Genomic DNA, 16,542 nt, shown 5'->3' with positions numbered 1-16,542 from the left:
AAAGGCATGCATTGTGTTGGATTTCTTTCCTTGATGGGTAATAAATCTCAAGTAACTAAAAGAATGGGTCCTTTCTGGATTTCACAGAGAATATTGTTTCCACACAGCACAATGTTTTAAGATTTTATCTTAAATAGACTCATTACAGCACTATGTTTTGTTATCTGGGCTATCTTTTAGAAGAGAAGATGCTAAAGTCTAGCATCTTCAGGAATACAGTGGTACCTCGGGTTAAGTACTTATTTCGTTCCAGAGGTCCGTTCTTAACCTGAAACTGTTCTTAACCTGAGGTACCACTTTAGCTAATGGGGCCTCCTGCTGCCGCCGTGCCGCCAGAGCCCGATTTCTGTTCTTATCCTGAAGCAAAGTTCTTAACCTGAAGCACTATTTCTGGGTTAGTGGAGTGTGTAACCTGAAGCATATGTAACCCGAGGTACCACTGTACTTGCTTTTTGTTCCTTAATTTATTTGGATAAAGATTATGATCACAGCTCAGTGGTAGAGCATGGTCCCATTTCAATCCCTGGCATTTCTAGGTAAGCCTTGGGGATGTCCATTCTGGAAACCCAGAGAGCTACTGTGAGCAAGACAGAGTGATAATCTGAGATGATATAAGGCAGCTGCCTTTGTTCCTATGATTCTATATCTAAATGTGCTTAAGTTACAGAATATTTCAGATGAACTTTACTCCCTGGCACTGATGTATCTTTCAATTTTGTGTTGCTAAATTTCACATCATCACAGATTTCAGTAAAGTATACATGCAAGAGTAGGATTGCAACCTTAATTAACAAGATGTGTTTTTGTGTGTGCATTTTATTGATATGTTTTAAGATTGAATATTGGTATGGATAGTAAGAATAGAAATGCATCAAGTACAAGGAATAATTTTTTAAAATCTAAATTTATTTATTTATATATTTTATTTATGATTTTCAGTTTTATACATTTCAATAATTTTACAGTCATTTTAACATTTCAAAATTTGACTTCCTTCCCCCCTCTTTCTGCAGTTCCTCAAATTTATTTTTAATATTTTCTGGGTATCCAAATTAACTTAATTTGCTCATTTGCTACTTTAAATATATACTTTTATAAAACTGCAGGTTATTACAATAATCCTGCCAGTGTTCTTATCTGTTTACAGTTTGTTTGTAAATATTCAAAAACCATTTCCATTTTTTTAATAAAAAGTTTTTTATCTTTATTTCTTCTTTTTCCAGCAAGTTTTGCCATTTCTGCATATTCCATAAATTTTTGTATCCATTCTTCTTTTGCTGGGACTTCTTCTTCTTTCCATTTCTATTTCCATAGGAAAGATGGTAAAAAATCTAAATGTAAGATTCGTTTAAAAGCATATGTATAGCTGTAGTCTCTAACTGCTGCTTAAAATGCAATTCATTTTCCCGACCGCACTGCAATTAGGCCAAGGAACACCCCAATGGCTCCCATAGGGACATTCTTCTGGGGCATATAAGGGATTTTTGTTAGACACACAATGGGAAGGAAATGGTTAAACCTCCCTACATGCTATAGTCACAAGAAAATCAGAGGCCCCAGTTCCTGCTGTTAATTATGATGGACTTCCTAAAAGCATAACACATCTGGTTTAGAACTTAGTACATTCTGCTCCAATAACTGCAGGAAGCCAACCTGACTGGCAGAAACTGAGGCAGAATACATGACTGGGGAAAACGGCTGTCTCGATTATGGATCTTTGCAGGCCCAGCATCAATATGCAGTATCCTCAGGCAGGGACCCAGCAGAGCCCTGGACACCAGGTGGCCAGGTCTGAGCCAACATTTAAATTTCCCACAGTGCTACTGAACTACCATTGCTCCAGGGCATTGTGGGAAATTTAAATGGTGAATCAGATCCACCTTCCTGATCCTCATCATCGCAATGCTACCAGACACTAGTCCATGGTGGCCAACAGGTTAGCCTTCTAGAAGACACCAGTAGAGGAAGAAGACAACCAGAGGGCATTCTGCCAAGGAAGGATCCAAACCTTGAGCCAGCCTTGTGCCTCTGTCATGAAAGCCAAGAATCTTGCTGGTGGGTGTTTGCCCATCTTTGCCTTCCAGCAGTGCTACCTATAGATTTATCCACAACTTTTGATCTTAGATCACCAGGTAATTGTCTGTGAAACAGGTGAAGTGAGTGAAGAGTTCCTGAAAAAGAGCAGAATCATTTCTCAGCTCACTTCACCCCATAATTAATTAGTATCAGAGCCTGAAACAAGTTGGGGCCTCATTAAGGAATGGTCTTCAAAAACCTTTCCACTGAGAGGTAAACTATACATTGTACAGCAGAGCTTTCCAAACTGTGTGTTGTGACACATTAGCAGGTCGGCTGCAGTTTGTGGGTGTGTCATGCGAACGCTCCCCGCTCTCCTCCCGGTGCTGGAAAGGGGTTAGTTGAACCTCCAGTTTGCTAGTAAAACTGAATTACTGTGTCAAGAAATGATGCATGTCTAAAAATGGTGTCACCAACATGAAAAGTTTGGAGAGCTCTATTGCACACTCAATGCATTTGGCAACTAGCTGCAATAGTCATTTTTTGTAAACAAAAGCTGTTTGGGCAGGGAGGACATTTTTTTAAGCAGAGAAGCTGTGCCTGAAGACACTTGAAAGCACTGAGCAGGACACTTTCAAGCAGTGGCGGAGCTTCATGCTCCGGGACGGCGGAGACCAGGCGGGGGGGTGCTGGCGCACGTCCCACAGGCATGACGCGCTGCCCGCAGGGGCGTGGCACCCAGTGCAGGCAGGGAGGCAGCCATGATGGCACCCCACCGGGATCACGCTGCCAGGGGCAGTGCGCTCCCCCTGCACTCCTCTTCCTCCGCCCGTGCTTTCAAGCAGCAGTGGCCAACCAAAGTGGTAGACCGTGGGGTCTCAAATTTCAGCAGTGCCCGCAATGCCCAAAATATCTGAGGCAGATATATTCATGCCAGACGGATGCCTCATCTGAGGCAAATCAGTAACCCTAGTGGAAGCACACATTATTTCACTGGATTGTTATGTACCTTACTTTTGCTGAATTATATGTGCATGAATGCTGAATTATACATATCTTCTATATTTGTTCTTGCCATTTGTTTTATAATTACTATTTCTACCTGTGGCCACTGTGGTGACTGATTCCAGGCAGAAATGCAAGAACAGCTAATTGGAATTGCCAAGTCAGTTTTCAAATCCTTCAGATACCATATTACAAATTCCCAGAACGAGGCATCCCTTTTGGGCAAATCATTGGTTATATTCTCCTGTAGATACTGCTTCAGTGATACAAGCAGGAGCAAGGTGCAAGATTTCAGCTGAAGAAGTAAAAGATGGATGAGGGATTAAAACTGCTCCAAAGCCATCAGGACATGGGTAGGCTCTCTTAGTAATTTCTGGTTTATACTGTACAGTGGTACCTCGGGTTAAGTACTGTTGTATTCAGATTTACCTGGACTGGTAGGAGAAACACTTAAAGATATGGCCTCGTTAATCTTTTTGAAGATATGCACATAAAACAAGAAAGCTTTCCCAGTCCTACACTTATAGCTAGGAAAAGACTGGAGTGTGCAAAGAAATATATTTGATGTGATATTATATACAGTGGTACCTCTGGTTAAGTACTTAATTCATTCTGGAGGTCTGTACTTAACCTGAAACTGTTCTTAACCTGAAGCAGCACTTTAGCTAATGGGGCCTCCTGCTGCTGCTGCACTGCCAGAGCACAATTTCTGTTCTCATCCTGAAGCAAAGTTCTTAACCTGAAGCACTATTTCTGGGTTAGCAGAGTCTGTAACCTGAAGCGTATGTAACCTGAGGTACCACTGTACATTGCATTATGTCAGAAGGAGGGAATCCATATATCACTGAGGGTCATCATCAGGTGGAGGTCAGAAGTTATTTTACATATTTCTTTCATGCAACAAAGCAGCTGGCAATGCTCAGAAAATATTATTTATTGACTTCATAGAAGATAAAAAATTATAAAAATGCAAGCTTTGCCTAGTCATTGAGACTGAGTGCTGAATCCGAATCCAGAAGATGCCCTCAAAGGTAAAATTTCACTAATAACAATAGAAGGCATGAGAGCCAGTGGTACTCAAAGATTCAGAATGTTCTGTGATCCATAGTTCAATGTATGCTATGTCATTTCAGAAATCGCTTGTCTTTTCTTCTCTGCATTCTCTACAGAACTAAAAAGCATGTCAAGGGAAAATCACAGCACCATATATGAGTTCATACTTTTGGGCTTCACTGACTCACCAGAGCTGAAAATCTTGCTTTTCCTATTCTTCCTTGTAGTCTACCTCATCACCATTGTAGGGAATCTTGGGATGATCCTATTAATCAGGATCGATTCTCGACTTCACACCCCCATGTACTTCTTCCTCAGCCAACTTTCCTTCGTGGACCTCTGCTATTCTTCTGTTGTTACTCCTAAGATGTTGATGGATTTTGTTGTGAAAAGCAAAAGCATTTCCTTGCCTGGATGTGCAGCACAGATGGCTATGTTTTGTCTCTTTGTGGCCACTGAAGCTTTCATTTTGGCAGCCATGGCTTACGATCGGTACGTAGCTATTTCCAGGCCTCTTCTCTATACAGTCATCATGTCCAGGAAAATTTGTGCCCAGTTGATGGTTGGACCCTATCTCGCAGGACTGATCAATGCTACAACACACACTAGCTTAACTTTCCAGTTAACTTTCTGCAAGTCCACAATCAACCATTTCTTCTGTGACATCCCTGCAGTCATATCGCTCTCCTGCTCTGACACAAGTTTCAACATGATGGTGCTTTTGGGTCTCTCCTTCACCCTTGGAACTCTCAGTGGCTTTATTGTCATCATCTCTTACATCTACATCCTTGCAGCCACCTTGAGGATCCGCTCCAGTGATGGGAGGCACAAGGCTTTCTCTACCTGCTTTTCCCACCTCACCGCTGTCTCTCTTTTCTTTGGGAGTCTCTTCTTCATCTATGTCCGGCCCAGCTCTGGCTCCTCAGAAGATGAAGACAAGACAGTCTCCATGTTCTACACTGTGCTGATCCCCATGTTAAACCCCTTGATCTACAGCCTAAGAAACAAAGATGTGAAAGATGCAGTCAAGAGGGTGCTTAGAATGAAACATTTCTCCTAATATACAATTTTATTATTTTATTATTTTGAAGAAAAGTTTATGTTTCCATCCATTCACATTTGGGGAATTCATGAAAGGAAGTGCTTTGGAGAAAACTGAAAAATGGATCTGCAGAGCATATAACTACTCAACCAGGTGGTAATTCTGTGCACACTCTCCTGGGCTCAGGAAGTCTTACTTCAGAGTAGACATGTACAGGACTGCAGTGTTAAATGTTTAATAAGCTAATATCTAAATAGCTAACAGTTCTAAAAAGGAATTTTGCAGCAGATAAATAAATATTGCAATATAAGCAGAGGGACATAGGTTAATGGATCCTGGTCTAAGAAGCAGAGAAATATGCTGAATTCAATGTGATTTGGTCATTCTTCCTTGAATTGAAATTTTTGCTCTGCACTAACATTAAGGGGACTACACACTAAATATAGCAAAAGCCTGGTGGCCACCTTCCTTGATAAAAACAGCACTGGGACTAAATTTGAGGCAAGGCTTCCTAGCTGCTCCTCCATGCAAAACCTTCCTTAAGGACCAAACATGACATGAATTTTGTCACATGATTATTTCCCTGGTGTGGTTGATTTTTCTTTAACAAAAATCTAGGGTGAGGGAGAGAACAAAGAGCATTTGTGGTGCAGAGGGGAGATTCTCATGGGGACCATGATGGGGTAAAGGCTTAAAGCTCCCTACCAATCCTCTACTGTGATTCTGATCCTGCTTACCCTCTGTCCAGTGATGGCTATTTGTTAAAAGAATATCAACCACACTGGAGCAAATGTCTAGATCAGGGTTTCCAGCTGTTTTTGGACTACAGTTCCCATCATCCCTGGCCACTGTTCATGATAGCTAGGGATGATGGGATTTGTAGTCCAAAAACATCTGGCGGCCCAAGGTTGGGAAACCCTGGTCTAGATTCACCCTGAACCTCTTTTCTTCAAACATTTCAAATGCATGCTTGGCTTCCAAATATACATTTAACCCTGCTATAGGAAAAGAGTCACAGGGGGCAGGTTAAAGAATGCAAGTTGTCAGTGGAGAAAGAGTTAAGCAGATAGAGACACATCAGCACCAGCGGCTCACTGCTCGTCAACTGATGAATAATCCTGTTGCCCTGATTTTGCAGTAAGTTTGCACTCTCCTTTTCAGAAACCAGAGGGTGCTTCTTGGTCTGTCCTGTACTGTACTTTCAACGCTGTCATTGTCACCTATAATTCTATCCTCATGGCTGTCCTGAGAATATGCTGCAACAAGAACAAGCACAAAGCTTTCTCTCTCAGCTCAATCCATCTCACAGTTGTGTCTTTCTTTTACGGGACTCTCTTCTTTATATGTGTGTGTCTCAGCGGCAGGTCTTCAGTTAATGAGGACAAGATGGTCTCTATGTTCTACGCAGTTATGATCCCCAAGTTAAACACTTTGATCTGCAGCTTCAGAAACAAAGAACTGACAGGTGAAGTGAGGTAACTGAGCAGGTTGGAGGTGAATTTTATTATAGAATAAAAAGGCATATATTGTGCTAGATTCTTTTCTCTGGTAAGTCACTAATTTCAAGTAACTAAAAGAATGGATCTTTTGGGATTTTGTAGAAAATATTGATCTGATCCATGGAAAACCCGATTGCAGTTTGTTCTGATTCAGCAATAAACTGTGGGTCTTCCCAGGGAAAACAGTGAGACACAAAAAAAATACCCACTCATACATGGACTAGTGCCTGGAAAGATGATAGATGATGGATGATGGATAGATGATAGATAGATAGATAGATAGATAGATAGATAGATAGATAGATACAGTGCTTTTTTCTTAAAAATGTTTAGGGGTACTCTCATTTTGACTCAAGAAAATCACCATTTTATAGTTCAAATCGGGGGGAATAAATACAGGAAATGGACAAAAGTACAAAGATTCACAAAATGTTTAGGGGTATGCGTCCCCCTGCATCCCCCCAGAAAAAAGCACTGGGTAGACTAGATAGATAGATGATAGATAGACGATAGATAGATAGATAGATAGATAGATAGATGATAGATGATATAGACAGATGATAGATAGATGATAGTCTGCAAGCTCAGTTCAGAGGAGAAATACGGCAGGTAGAGATGATGGTGCTGAGCTAAAGTACTGCCCATGAAACTTTCTTTCTTTCTTTCTTTCTTTCTTTCTTTCTTTCTTTCTTTCTTTCTTTCTTTCTTTCTTTCATATGCCACCCTTATCTTCCAAGGATCTCAAGGTGGTATACAGTAGTTCTCCTCCTTAGATGCAGACACAATTTCATCACAATAAAATCTTCAAGCAGCCAGTCACTGTCCACATATTCTTTCCAAGGGAAAGGCCATAGGGGAGTGACCAGAGAGGAGGGGGCTGGTGCTGGGGACCATCATTTTTGGCTTGGCAGTCAACAAGCAAAGAGCAGAGATATCACCGACAGCACCAAACAATACATGCCTATCTATAAGTAAGTCCCGTCCCCCCGCCCCAAGTTTAATGGAACTTACTTCCAGTTGTGTTAATAGGATTGCTGCTTGAAGCATTCTTTCTACTTCCTCCCCAAAGCACTGTGGTTGGAAGTAAAAAGAGAGCTCTGATAATGTCATTTCCTGACCGGAATCTATAGCGGTTAGTTGCAAAATTGTACCTTGCACTGCTCCACTTGGGGAAGGTTAAGAAATATGTCAATAATACTAATATTAAAAACCACCAAGAAATCCTCCAACTCTCTGAAAATAATAATAATAATAATAATAATAATAATAATAATAATAATAATGGCATTTATATCCCACCTTTTCTCCAAAGAGTTCTCCCCTCATTTAATCCCCACAATAACTTTGTGTGACCAGGCCGTGACAACCCCAACCCCCAGGGATCATTAGGAAGGAATAAAGACTCTGACAACGTTTTATGGAATTAAAATTAGGCCACAACTTTATTAAACTTCTGAATGTAGGAAGACCTTGGGCTTAGGCCTTGGGCGTGCATCCCTCCCAGCCCCTCAGCCGAGGTAACTGGGGCACATCAGGGTAATTGGGATGTGGGGGTGCACGCAGGGTAGTTTACTGGCAACTTTTCAGTGTATGGCCAGTGACACTCATTATATAACCCCCTTTTAAGAGGGGACCCTGGAATCGCCACTACAGGGGGGTGAGTCATCACGCCTCCCTCCCCCCATTATAGGCAAGAAAAGACTAAAGGATTCCACCCAAGGCCATAAACTGCCAAAGTTGTGATGAATTGCTACAGGGAAGACAAAACCTGCCAACGCAGGAAATTTTCTTCCCAGTCCTTCAACAACAACCAGTTAAAGACCATAGCAGTGCCTGCTAAACAGGGAGAAAAAGTTAACCTGCAGACAAGAAAACATTAAACTAAGTGAGGGGAGGGTGGGTGAATCTCCTGAGCCGACTGCCTGGCTACTGTCGGCTCCACCCCTATATATAATGGGACTGGCCCCACCTCCCAGCAATGAAACTTGACTACAGTGGTGCCCCGCAAGACGAATGCCTCGCAAGACGAAAAACCTGCTAGATGAAAGGGTTTTCCGTTTTTCGATGCGCTTCGCAAGACGAATTTCCCTATGGGCTTGCTTCGCAAGACGAAAACGTCTTGCGAGTCTTGTGATTTTTTTCGCTCCCCCCCCCCTTTTTCTAAGCCGCTAAGCCGCTAATAGCCTTTAATAGCCGCTAAACCGCTAATAGTGCTAAGCCGCTAAGCCGCTAAGCCGCTAATAGGGTTGCTTCGCAAGACGAAAAAACCGCTAGACGAAGAGACTCGTGGAACAGATTAATTTCGTCTTGCGAGGCACCACTGTACTTAGGCTGGGCATGGACCTCCAAATAATAACACTGAGAGGCAGACCAGCCCCTGTTTGCCCTGGCAACTGTAGGACCGTACGCGATCCCACAAAGGGACCCACAATGTAAAGTGTGAGTGCTCATTGTGACATAGATCAGGCTGAGAGGTCAAAAGTCACCCAGTGAGCTTCGTGACTGAGTGGCAATTTGAACCCTGGTCTCCCAGCTCTGACAACTACATTGCAGGCAGACAGACAGAGATATTCATCCCAGATTCATGCCTAATCTGAGCAAATCTGCAGCCCTAGTTTGAAAGACAAAATATTGCATCTGATTGTTACGCACATCACTTTTGTTGAATTATATGTATATTTGTAACCTATGTGTATTTGTAACCCATTAGTTAACCTAATACATGGCTGACTATATTTCTTATTGGCAATGTTTTTTCCTCTTGACTTTCCTACCTATGGACACTGGTGTGATTGTTTCCAGAGAAAATTGCTTTATTGTAGAACAGCTAATTGCAATTGCCACTAGAGCTTTCAAATTCCTCAGAGAGCCCATATCACGAATTCCCAGAATGAGGTATCCCTTTATGGCAGACTGTTGGTTATATCATCCCTGTAGATACTACTTCTGTGATAGAAGCAGGAGCACCCTGCAGAATTTCAGCTGAAGAAGCATATATTTGGGGAAAGGGTCTCAGAATAGATGATGGATGAAGGAATTAAACTGCAGCAAAGCCATCAGGACAATGGTAGGCTCTCTTAATTATTTCTGGTTTATACTGTACATAGCATTATGTCGGGAGGAGGCAATTTGTAGGATCATCATCAGGTGGAGGTCAGAAGTTATTTTGCATACTTCCTGCATGCCACTAAGTAGCCGACAAAGCTCAGAAAATATTATTTATTGGCTTCATAACAGATAAAGGATGACAAAAATGCAAACTTTGCCTAGTCATTGATTCAGAATGATGAATCAGTATCCAGAAGATCCCCCTAAAGTTATCCTACTTTTCTGTGTACAAGATGAGGTTTTTTATGATTAAATAATGTTTAAAAATTTGGTTCATCTTATAAACGGATAGTGCATTGGGTGGATGGGGGATTGGTTCCTGCCTCGAGCCGGAGATAGTAAGTGGCAATTGGGTGGGTGATTGGTGGCTGCGATGAGGTCTGGTGTCGATTGGCTGTCACTGCAACAATTGACAGGTCAATTGGCTGCTGCTGGCAGTGATGGGACAGGTGATTGTTGTTTTCGGCGATGCATAACTCAGATGGGTGAGCAATTTTTGGTCTCCCCCCCCCACCCAAAAAAAGCTCAACATCTCTGGGCAATCTCCCCCCATTTTCTTCATTTGGAGTCCCCAAAAATAGGGGGTGTCTTATACACGGGTCTTGTTGCCCAGAGGAGGGCAACCAAAATGGTCAAAGGCCTGGAAACGATGCCTTATGAGGAACGGCTAAGGGAGCTGGGCATGTTTAGCCTGGAGAAGAGGAGGTTAAGGGGTGATATGATAGCCATGTTCAAATATATAAAAGGATGCCACATAGAGGAGGGAGAAAGGTTGTTTTCTGCTGCTCCAGAGAAGCGGACACGGAGCAATGGATCCAAACTACAAGAAAGAAGATTCCACCTAAACATTAGGAAGAACTTCCTGAAAGTAAGAGCTGTTCGACAGTGGAATTTGCTGCCAAGGAGTGTGGTGGAGGCTGCTCTACAATGAGTCTGACTGAGGTGGGCACTTCCGTGACAGATTTGGGAAGGTAGACAGATCGGGATCCCAGCTCACCTCCTCCCTCTCATCCTGACTAGCTACCTGATGTAGGAAACACACATTAATCAGGCAGAGCCTGGAAGGGACACTAGCTGAGGGAAGGAAAGTGCTGAAGGGTGGGGGTAGGAGGAGGCAGCAGTGGAAAGAAGAGAGCGGCTTCATTTTTATTTTAAATATTATCATTCCCACTGATGTTTGTTTCAAGACTGAAGGCTAGGCTTGGGGGTTGGCGCATGGGTTTTTTTAACCCCCACAAACAAATGAATCCTATGAACACTTTCCCCTGAGTAAGTTCCACTGGACATACAAGGATAATTACCCTCAATCATCATTAAGACAGAGCAAAACTGGAAGACCAAAGTCAAATGATTTTAGGGTTGGCACAGACTTTGGAAGTCACTGACTCAAATCTTCTGCTCAATGTATGCTCAACACTCAACAAAACTAAACAAGTGCACTTTAAAAAATGCTTAAGAGGGTGTGTCTAAGAGGGTGGTAATTATCATCTGCTTAGTGTTCAGTGTCCTAGTCCTAGTTCAATGACTAGCAGGGCATTTTCTAGTTTGCCTCAGGCAACAAAATGTCTTGGGTCAGCACAGGTATAACCATAGGAAGCATGATAGCCAGAAGGATACAAGGATTCAGAGTTTTGTGTGATCCAAACTTGAGTTTTACAGAAATCGCTTCTGTTTTCTTCTCTACATTCTCTACAGAACTAAAAGGCATGTCAAGGAGAAATCACAGCACCATATATGAGTTCATACTTTTGGGCTTCACTGACTCACCAGAGCTGAAAATCTTGCTTTTCCTATTCTTCCTTGTAGTCTACCTCATCACCATTGTGGGGAATCTTGGGATGATCCTATTAATCAGGATCGATGCTCGACTTCACACCCCCATGTACTTCTTCCTCAGCCAACTGTCCTTTGTGGACCTCTGCTATTCTTCCGTTGTCACCCCTAAGATGTTGATGGACTTTGTTGTGAAAAGCAAAAGCATTTCCTTCCCTGGATGTGCAGCACAGATGGCTATGTTTTGTCTCTTTGTGGCCACTGAGTGTTTCATCTTGGCAGCCATGGCTTACGATCGGTACGTAGCTATTTCCAAGCCTCTTCTCTATACAGTCATTATGTCCAGGAAAATTTGTGCCCAGCTGATGGTTGGACCATATCTTGCAGGGCTACTAAATGCTACGACACATACCAGCTTGACTTTCCAGTTAACTTTCTGCAAGTCCACAATCAACCATTTCTTCTGTGACATCCCTGCAGTCATATCGCTCTCCTGCTCTGACACAAGTTTCAACTTGATGGTGCTTTTTGGTCTCTCCTTCATGTTTGGAACAGTCAGTGGCTTTATTGTCCTCATCTCCTACATCTACATCCTTGCAGCCACCTTGAGGATCCGTTCCAGTGATGGGAGGCACAAGGCTTTCTCTACCTGCTTTTCCCACCTCACTGCTGTCTCTCTTTTCTTTGGGAGTCTCTTCTTCATCTATGTCCGGCCCAGCTCTGGCTCCTCAGAAGATGAAGACAAGACAGTCTCCATGTTCTACACTGTGCTGATCCCCATGTTAAACCCCTTGATCTACAGCCTAAGAAACAAAGATGTGAAAGACGCAGTCAAGAGGGTGCTTAGAATGAAACATTTCTCCTGATATGCAGTTATTCATTTTTTTGCATAAAAGTTGCTATTTCCATTTATTTGTGTTTGGGGAATTCATGAAAGGAAGTGTGTTGGCGAAGACTTGAAAAGGCCCCCAAACAGCATGAAACTCTCTGAGTCCTGCAGGTAGAATAGTGGTTTTCTTTCCCATTTATGTTTGTGGGAAGGATTTTAAAAAATATATACCATAGGGAAAGAAAAGGACATGAAAGCAGTTCCAATACACCTTCTGCCCTGGAAGGAGCGAAGTGAAGATTCTTCTACCATCTTATCACCACCACCTGAGGACTGCTCAATCAGGTGGTAATTCTGTGCACTCTCGTCTGGGTTCGAGAAGTCTTACTTCAGAGTAGACATGTACATAACTGCACTGTTAAATGTTGAAACAGCTAATATCTAAATGGCTAACAGTTCAAGAAAGGAATTTCACAGCAAATAAATAAATATTGCAATAGAAGCAGAGGGGCGTAGATTAATGGATGCTGGTCTAAGAAGCAGAGAAATATATTCAGATCAATGTGATCTGGTCATTCTTCATTGAATTAAATTTCAAACTCTGCACTAGCATTAAGCAGGGGACTGCACACTAAATATATGTGTGTATAGCAAAAATCTATGGATGCTTTTCCCTTGGGCAAAAATTTGGACCAGCAGCAATCAGGGCTCCCTGGCCCTTTCCCTGCCTGCAGCTCCTCTGCTCCAAATTCTCCTTAAGCACCAAGCTTGACATGACATTTGTCCCATGATTTCCCTGATAACACAAGATTGGAGCAGGGGAAAGAAGAAATAGCAAGTGTGGGTAGATTCTCATTGGGACTATGATGGGGCAGAGACTTAAAGCCCCCTACAAACCTCTCACCTTGATTCTGATCCTGCTTGCCTTCCACCCATTGATGGCGATTTGTTAAGGAAAATCAACCATCGAGTTTTGCACCGAACCTCTTTTCTTCTCAAACATTTCAAATGTATGTTTGGCTTCCAAATATACATTAGGAACACTACAAGAGGAAAAGGGTCTCAGGCGTCAGGCTAACGCCTATAAGCTTTGGGAAGGGAAACGTTAAGCATACCGGTAAGTAGCAGCAGCTTTTGTTTCCAGCCTATGCATGTGTGGGATGTGTAGTTCCCCTTAAGACCTTAAAGGGGAAACCTGGTATGTAATAAATATGTGTTTGCATGGTAGAAGGTATTTCGGGGTGGGGGGGTGGATGCTTGTTGTTTTGCACTTTGGCATTTGTAAAGAAAAGAAGATTTTTTAAAAAAAAAAGTTTATTAAATATATATACATATAACTGTGTAATGTCTGTGTTTTTATTTCTTGTCTGTAAATTGATTTTATGTATATCTATATCTATCTATAAAGGGACGCGGGTGGCGCTGTGGGTTAAACCACAGAGCCTAGGACTTGCCGATCAGAAGGTCGGCAGTTCGAATCCCTGCAACTGGGTGAGCTCCTGTTGCTCGGTCCCTGCTCCTGCCAACCTAGCAGTTTGAAAGCACGTCAAAGTACAAGTAGATGAATGGGTACCACTCCAGCGGGAAGGTAAGCAGCATTTCCGTGCGCTGCTCTGGTTCGCCAGAAGCAGTTTAGTCATGCTGGCCACATGACCTGGAAGCTGTGCGCTGGCTCCCTCAGCCAATAAAGCGAGATGAGCGCCGCAACCCCAGAATCGGTCACGACTGGACCTAATGGTCAGGGGTCCCTTTACCTTTTATATCTATCTATATATATGGATAAAAGGGCAGAGTTTGCAATGAGCGGCTAAGAAAAGGAAAAAAATAAATGTAATTAATTTACATGCTTAACATAAAAAATAAAGTTAGTTAAGGGAACAGTTGGCAGAAGGTCATCATGGCTAGCTAGACATATGGGATTGGTGAGGTTTCTAGCATGAAAATCTCAGAGGCTGAAGATGTGAGTACATGCTGGGAAAGAATATCTAAAATGGCTTTATGAATACTTGAAGAAATGCTGGAAGTTGCCTTGGAGCAAGATTATGAACCTATGTTGCTCTCTGTCCTTCTGCTTTCCATTCACCCTTCCCCAAAATATGAATAAACAAATGCTCGCAAAGTCACCATAATACTCATGGCCCGGTAAAGGCTGTTCTGGATTATCTATCAAATGCTGAAAAGGAAGTCAATGTTTTGCATCAATGATGTATGAACTTTATCGCTCCAAACACCTTGTTATCCACTTCCAGAAAACATTACCATTTGTGCTACTACAGCAAAACAATTCATTGCAGTATTACACCACGCAAGAATGTCTTGCTTGCTATTCCACATCAGGGGCTGGTGCCCATTGGATCTGGTAGGGCAGAAGGCAAGGAGGTTAACAGTAGGTGCAGCCAGAGCCAGTAACAGGCGAAACCAATTAATTCTACTTTTGTCCCCACGTTCCTCCCAGCTTAGTTTTACAAGGACAGATTTAAGGGCTTATTCACACCTTTGTTTGCCTCACCACTTTCCCCCAGGAAAACCCATGGTTTAGCACTGAAATGGAACAAATGACAATTGAGTTCTCCACAGATTGTTGTTGGTTCCGATTTAGTGCTAAAGAGCAGGCTTTCCAGAGGAAAGCGCTGGGATGAAGGCAAAGCCACTCAGACTCATGGGACAAGCAGAAAACCACTTTGACCTGTGCTTTCTGAATTCAGGATACTGACAGTGACGCGGACTTATAAAAAATATTGGGGGGGCCCGGGAAAGCTCATGAATAATAAATAAGCTCATGAATATGCAAATAAAGTGGCGCCGCCTCCTCGTGAGCCAATAGGGGAGAGCGTGCTGCGCCTATTAATCAGCTCCGGAGCGGAAATTGGGTGGAGCTTTTGCTCGGGAGGGAGGGCAGGAGGCATGCAGCCCGACCCTGTGCATTTTGGGCTGGGGGAGGGGCGGCGATGGCGCTCTGCTGGAGGGGCGCCGGAGATTATTGGGGGGGCAGAGCCCCCCCAAACGAATTTTTGAGGGGGCTCGGGCCCCCTCAAGCCCCATGGAGTCGGCGCCTATGGATACTGATGCCACCTTGAGCATCTTGGAGAAAAAGTGGGATATAAATGAAATAAATAATGTCAAATGCAAGTGTTAAACAGCTTCAGATTCTAAGAGGCTACATTTATTCTGAATTCAGAATGCTGGTGGCATTCAAAGTAATATTCTTGTTTTACAAGGCTAGCAGATGAAAAAGACAGGCTTTACTGTGGCCAAAGCATCTTTGTAGGAAAACATTTTTCAGTGCAATTAATGTTCATACCCAATGGAACAAAAAATAATTGCAGCTTTACCACCTGACAGTAGAAATTGGTCCTCAAAGCCCCAGACTGAAGAACTCAGAAGGATATAAAGATTATTGCCTTTGTAAACAACACTAGAGAGACCAAGAAAACCTCATCTGAAAGATGTGCATTGAGATCCTATACAAGACTTCTCAAAGTAAGTCCCATTAAGTTCAAATGGGACTTTCTCTCCAGTGAGTACAGGTTCTCAGACCAAAGCAACTCAGAAATTGCTACAAGTTAAATTGTTGTTATTTAGTCGTTTAGTCATGTCCGACTCTTCGTGACCCCATGGACCAGAGCACGCCAGGCACTCCTGTCTTCCACTGCCTCCCACAGTTTGAAGAAGAAGAAGAAGAGTTTGGATTTGATATCCCGCCTTTCACTCCCCTTCAGGAGTCTCAAAGCGGCTAACATTCTCCTTTCCCTTCCTCCCCCACAACAAACACTCTGTGAGGTGAGTGAGGCTGAGAGACTTCACAGAAGTGTGACTGGCCCAAGGTCACCCAGCAGCTGCATGTGGAGGAGCGGAGACGCGAACCCTGTTTCCCAGATTACGTGACTACCGCTCTTAACCACTACACCACACTGGCTCACTTTGGTCAAAACAAGTTAAATTACTACCATCATTTCAATGTTCCCATTGATGTAAGATTGAATCAGTGAAAGAAGTTGCCAAAAAAATTCAGTGCCACATTCCTAAGGAGGCCAGGACAATTATGGGAAGTGTATTTTGTTTTAAGTAAAAGAGATAAGAAAGTTAATGACTCTTAGGGATATGGGAAGGCTTGTGGGGATGGTTAGTTTTTGCTTCAAATTGCACAATGTGGGTTGTCTGGACACATTTTTCTCCCTCCCCGCATCTCAGATAGGATTTTTTTAAAAATCCTTCTC

At 42.8% G+C, this 16,542-nt stretch overlaps 2 protein-coding genes across 2 annotated transcripts; both read left to right on the top strand.

The window, feature by feature from the left end:
• Positions 1–4,171: 4,171 nt before the first annotated feature.
• LOC308573189 (olfactory receptor 5G3-like) lies at positions 4,172–5,136 on the top strand. The gene has a single exon (XM_081169883.1). The coding sequence runs from the start codon at positions 4,202–4,204 to the stop codon at positions 5,132–5,134; it is 933 nt and encodes a 310-aa protein (XP_081026009.1). The 5' UTR covers positions 4,172–4,201; the 3' UTR covers positions 5,135–5,136.
• Positions 5,137–11,280: 6,144 nt separating this feature from the next.
• Positions 11,281–12,513, top strand: LOC308572826 (olfactory receptor 5G3-like). The gene has a single exon (XM_081169262.1). It carries the CDS (start codon positions 11,286–11,288, stop codon positions 12,360–12,362), a length of 1,077 nt encoding a protein of 358 aa, XP_081025388.1. The 5' UTR covers positions 11,281–11,285; the 3' UTR covers positions 12,363–12,513.
• The last annotated feature ends 4,029 nt before the right edge of the window (positions 12,514–16,542 follow it).

The sequence above is a fragment of the Podarcis bocagei genome (genome assembly GCF_964188305.1).
Source record: "Podarcis bocagei genome assembly, chromosome: 1".
Lineage (NCBI taxonomy): Eukaryota > Metazoa > Chordata > Lepidosauria > Squamata > Lacertidae > Podarcis > Podarcis bocagei.
This window is presented reverse-complemented; position numbering and strand designations above follow the sequence as displayed.

Excerpts from the sequence above, each read along its gene's own strand:
- LOC308573189 (XM_081169883.1), top strand. The coding sequence starts at position 4,202 with ATGTCAAGGGAAAATCACAGCACCATATATGAGTTCATACTTTTGGGC.
- LOC308572826 (XM_081169262.1), top strand. The coding sequence starts at position 11,286 with ATGTCTTGGGTCAGCACAGGTATAACCATAGGAAGCATGATAGCCAGA.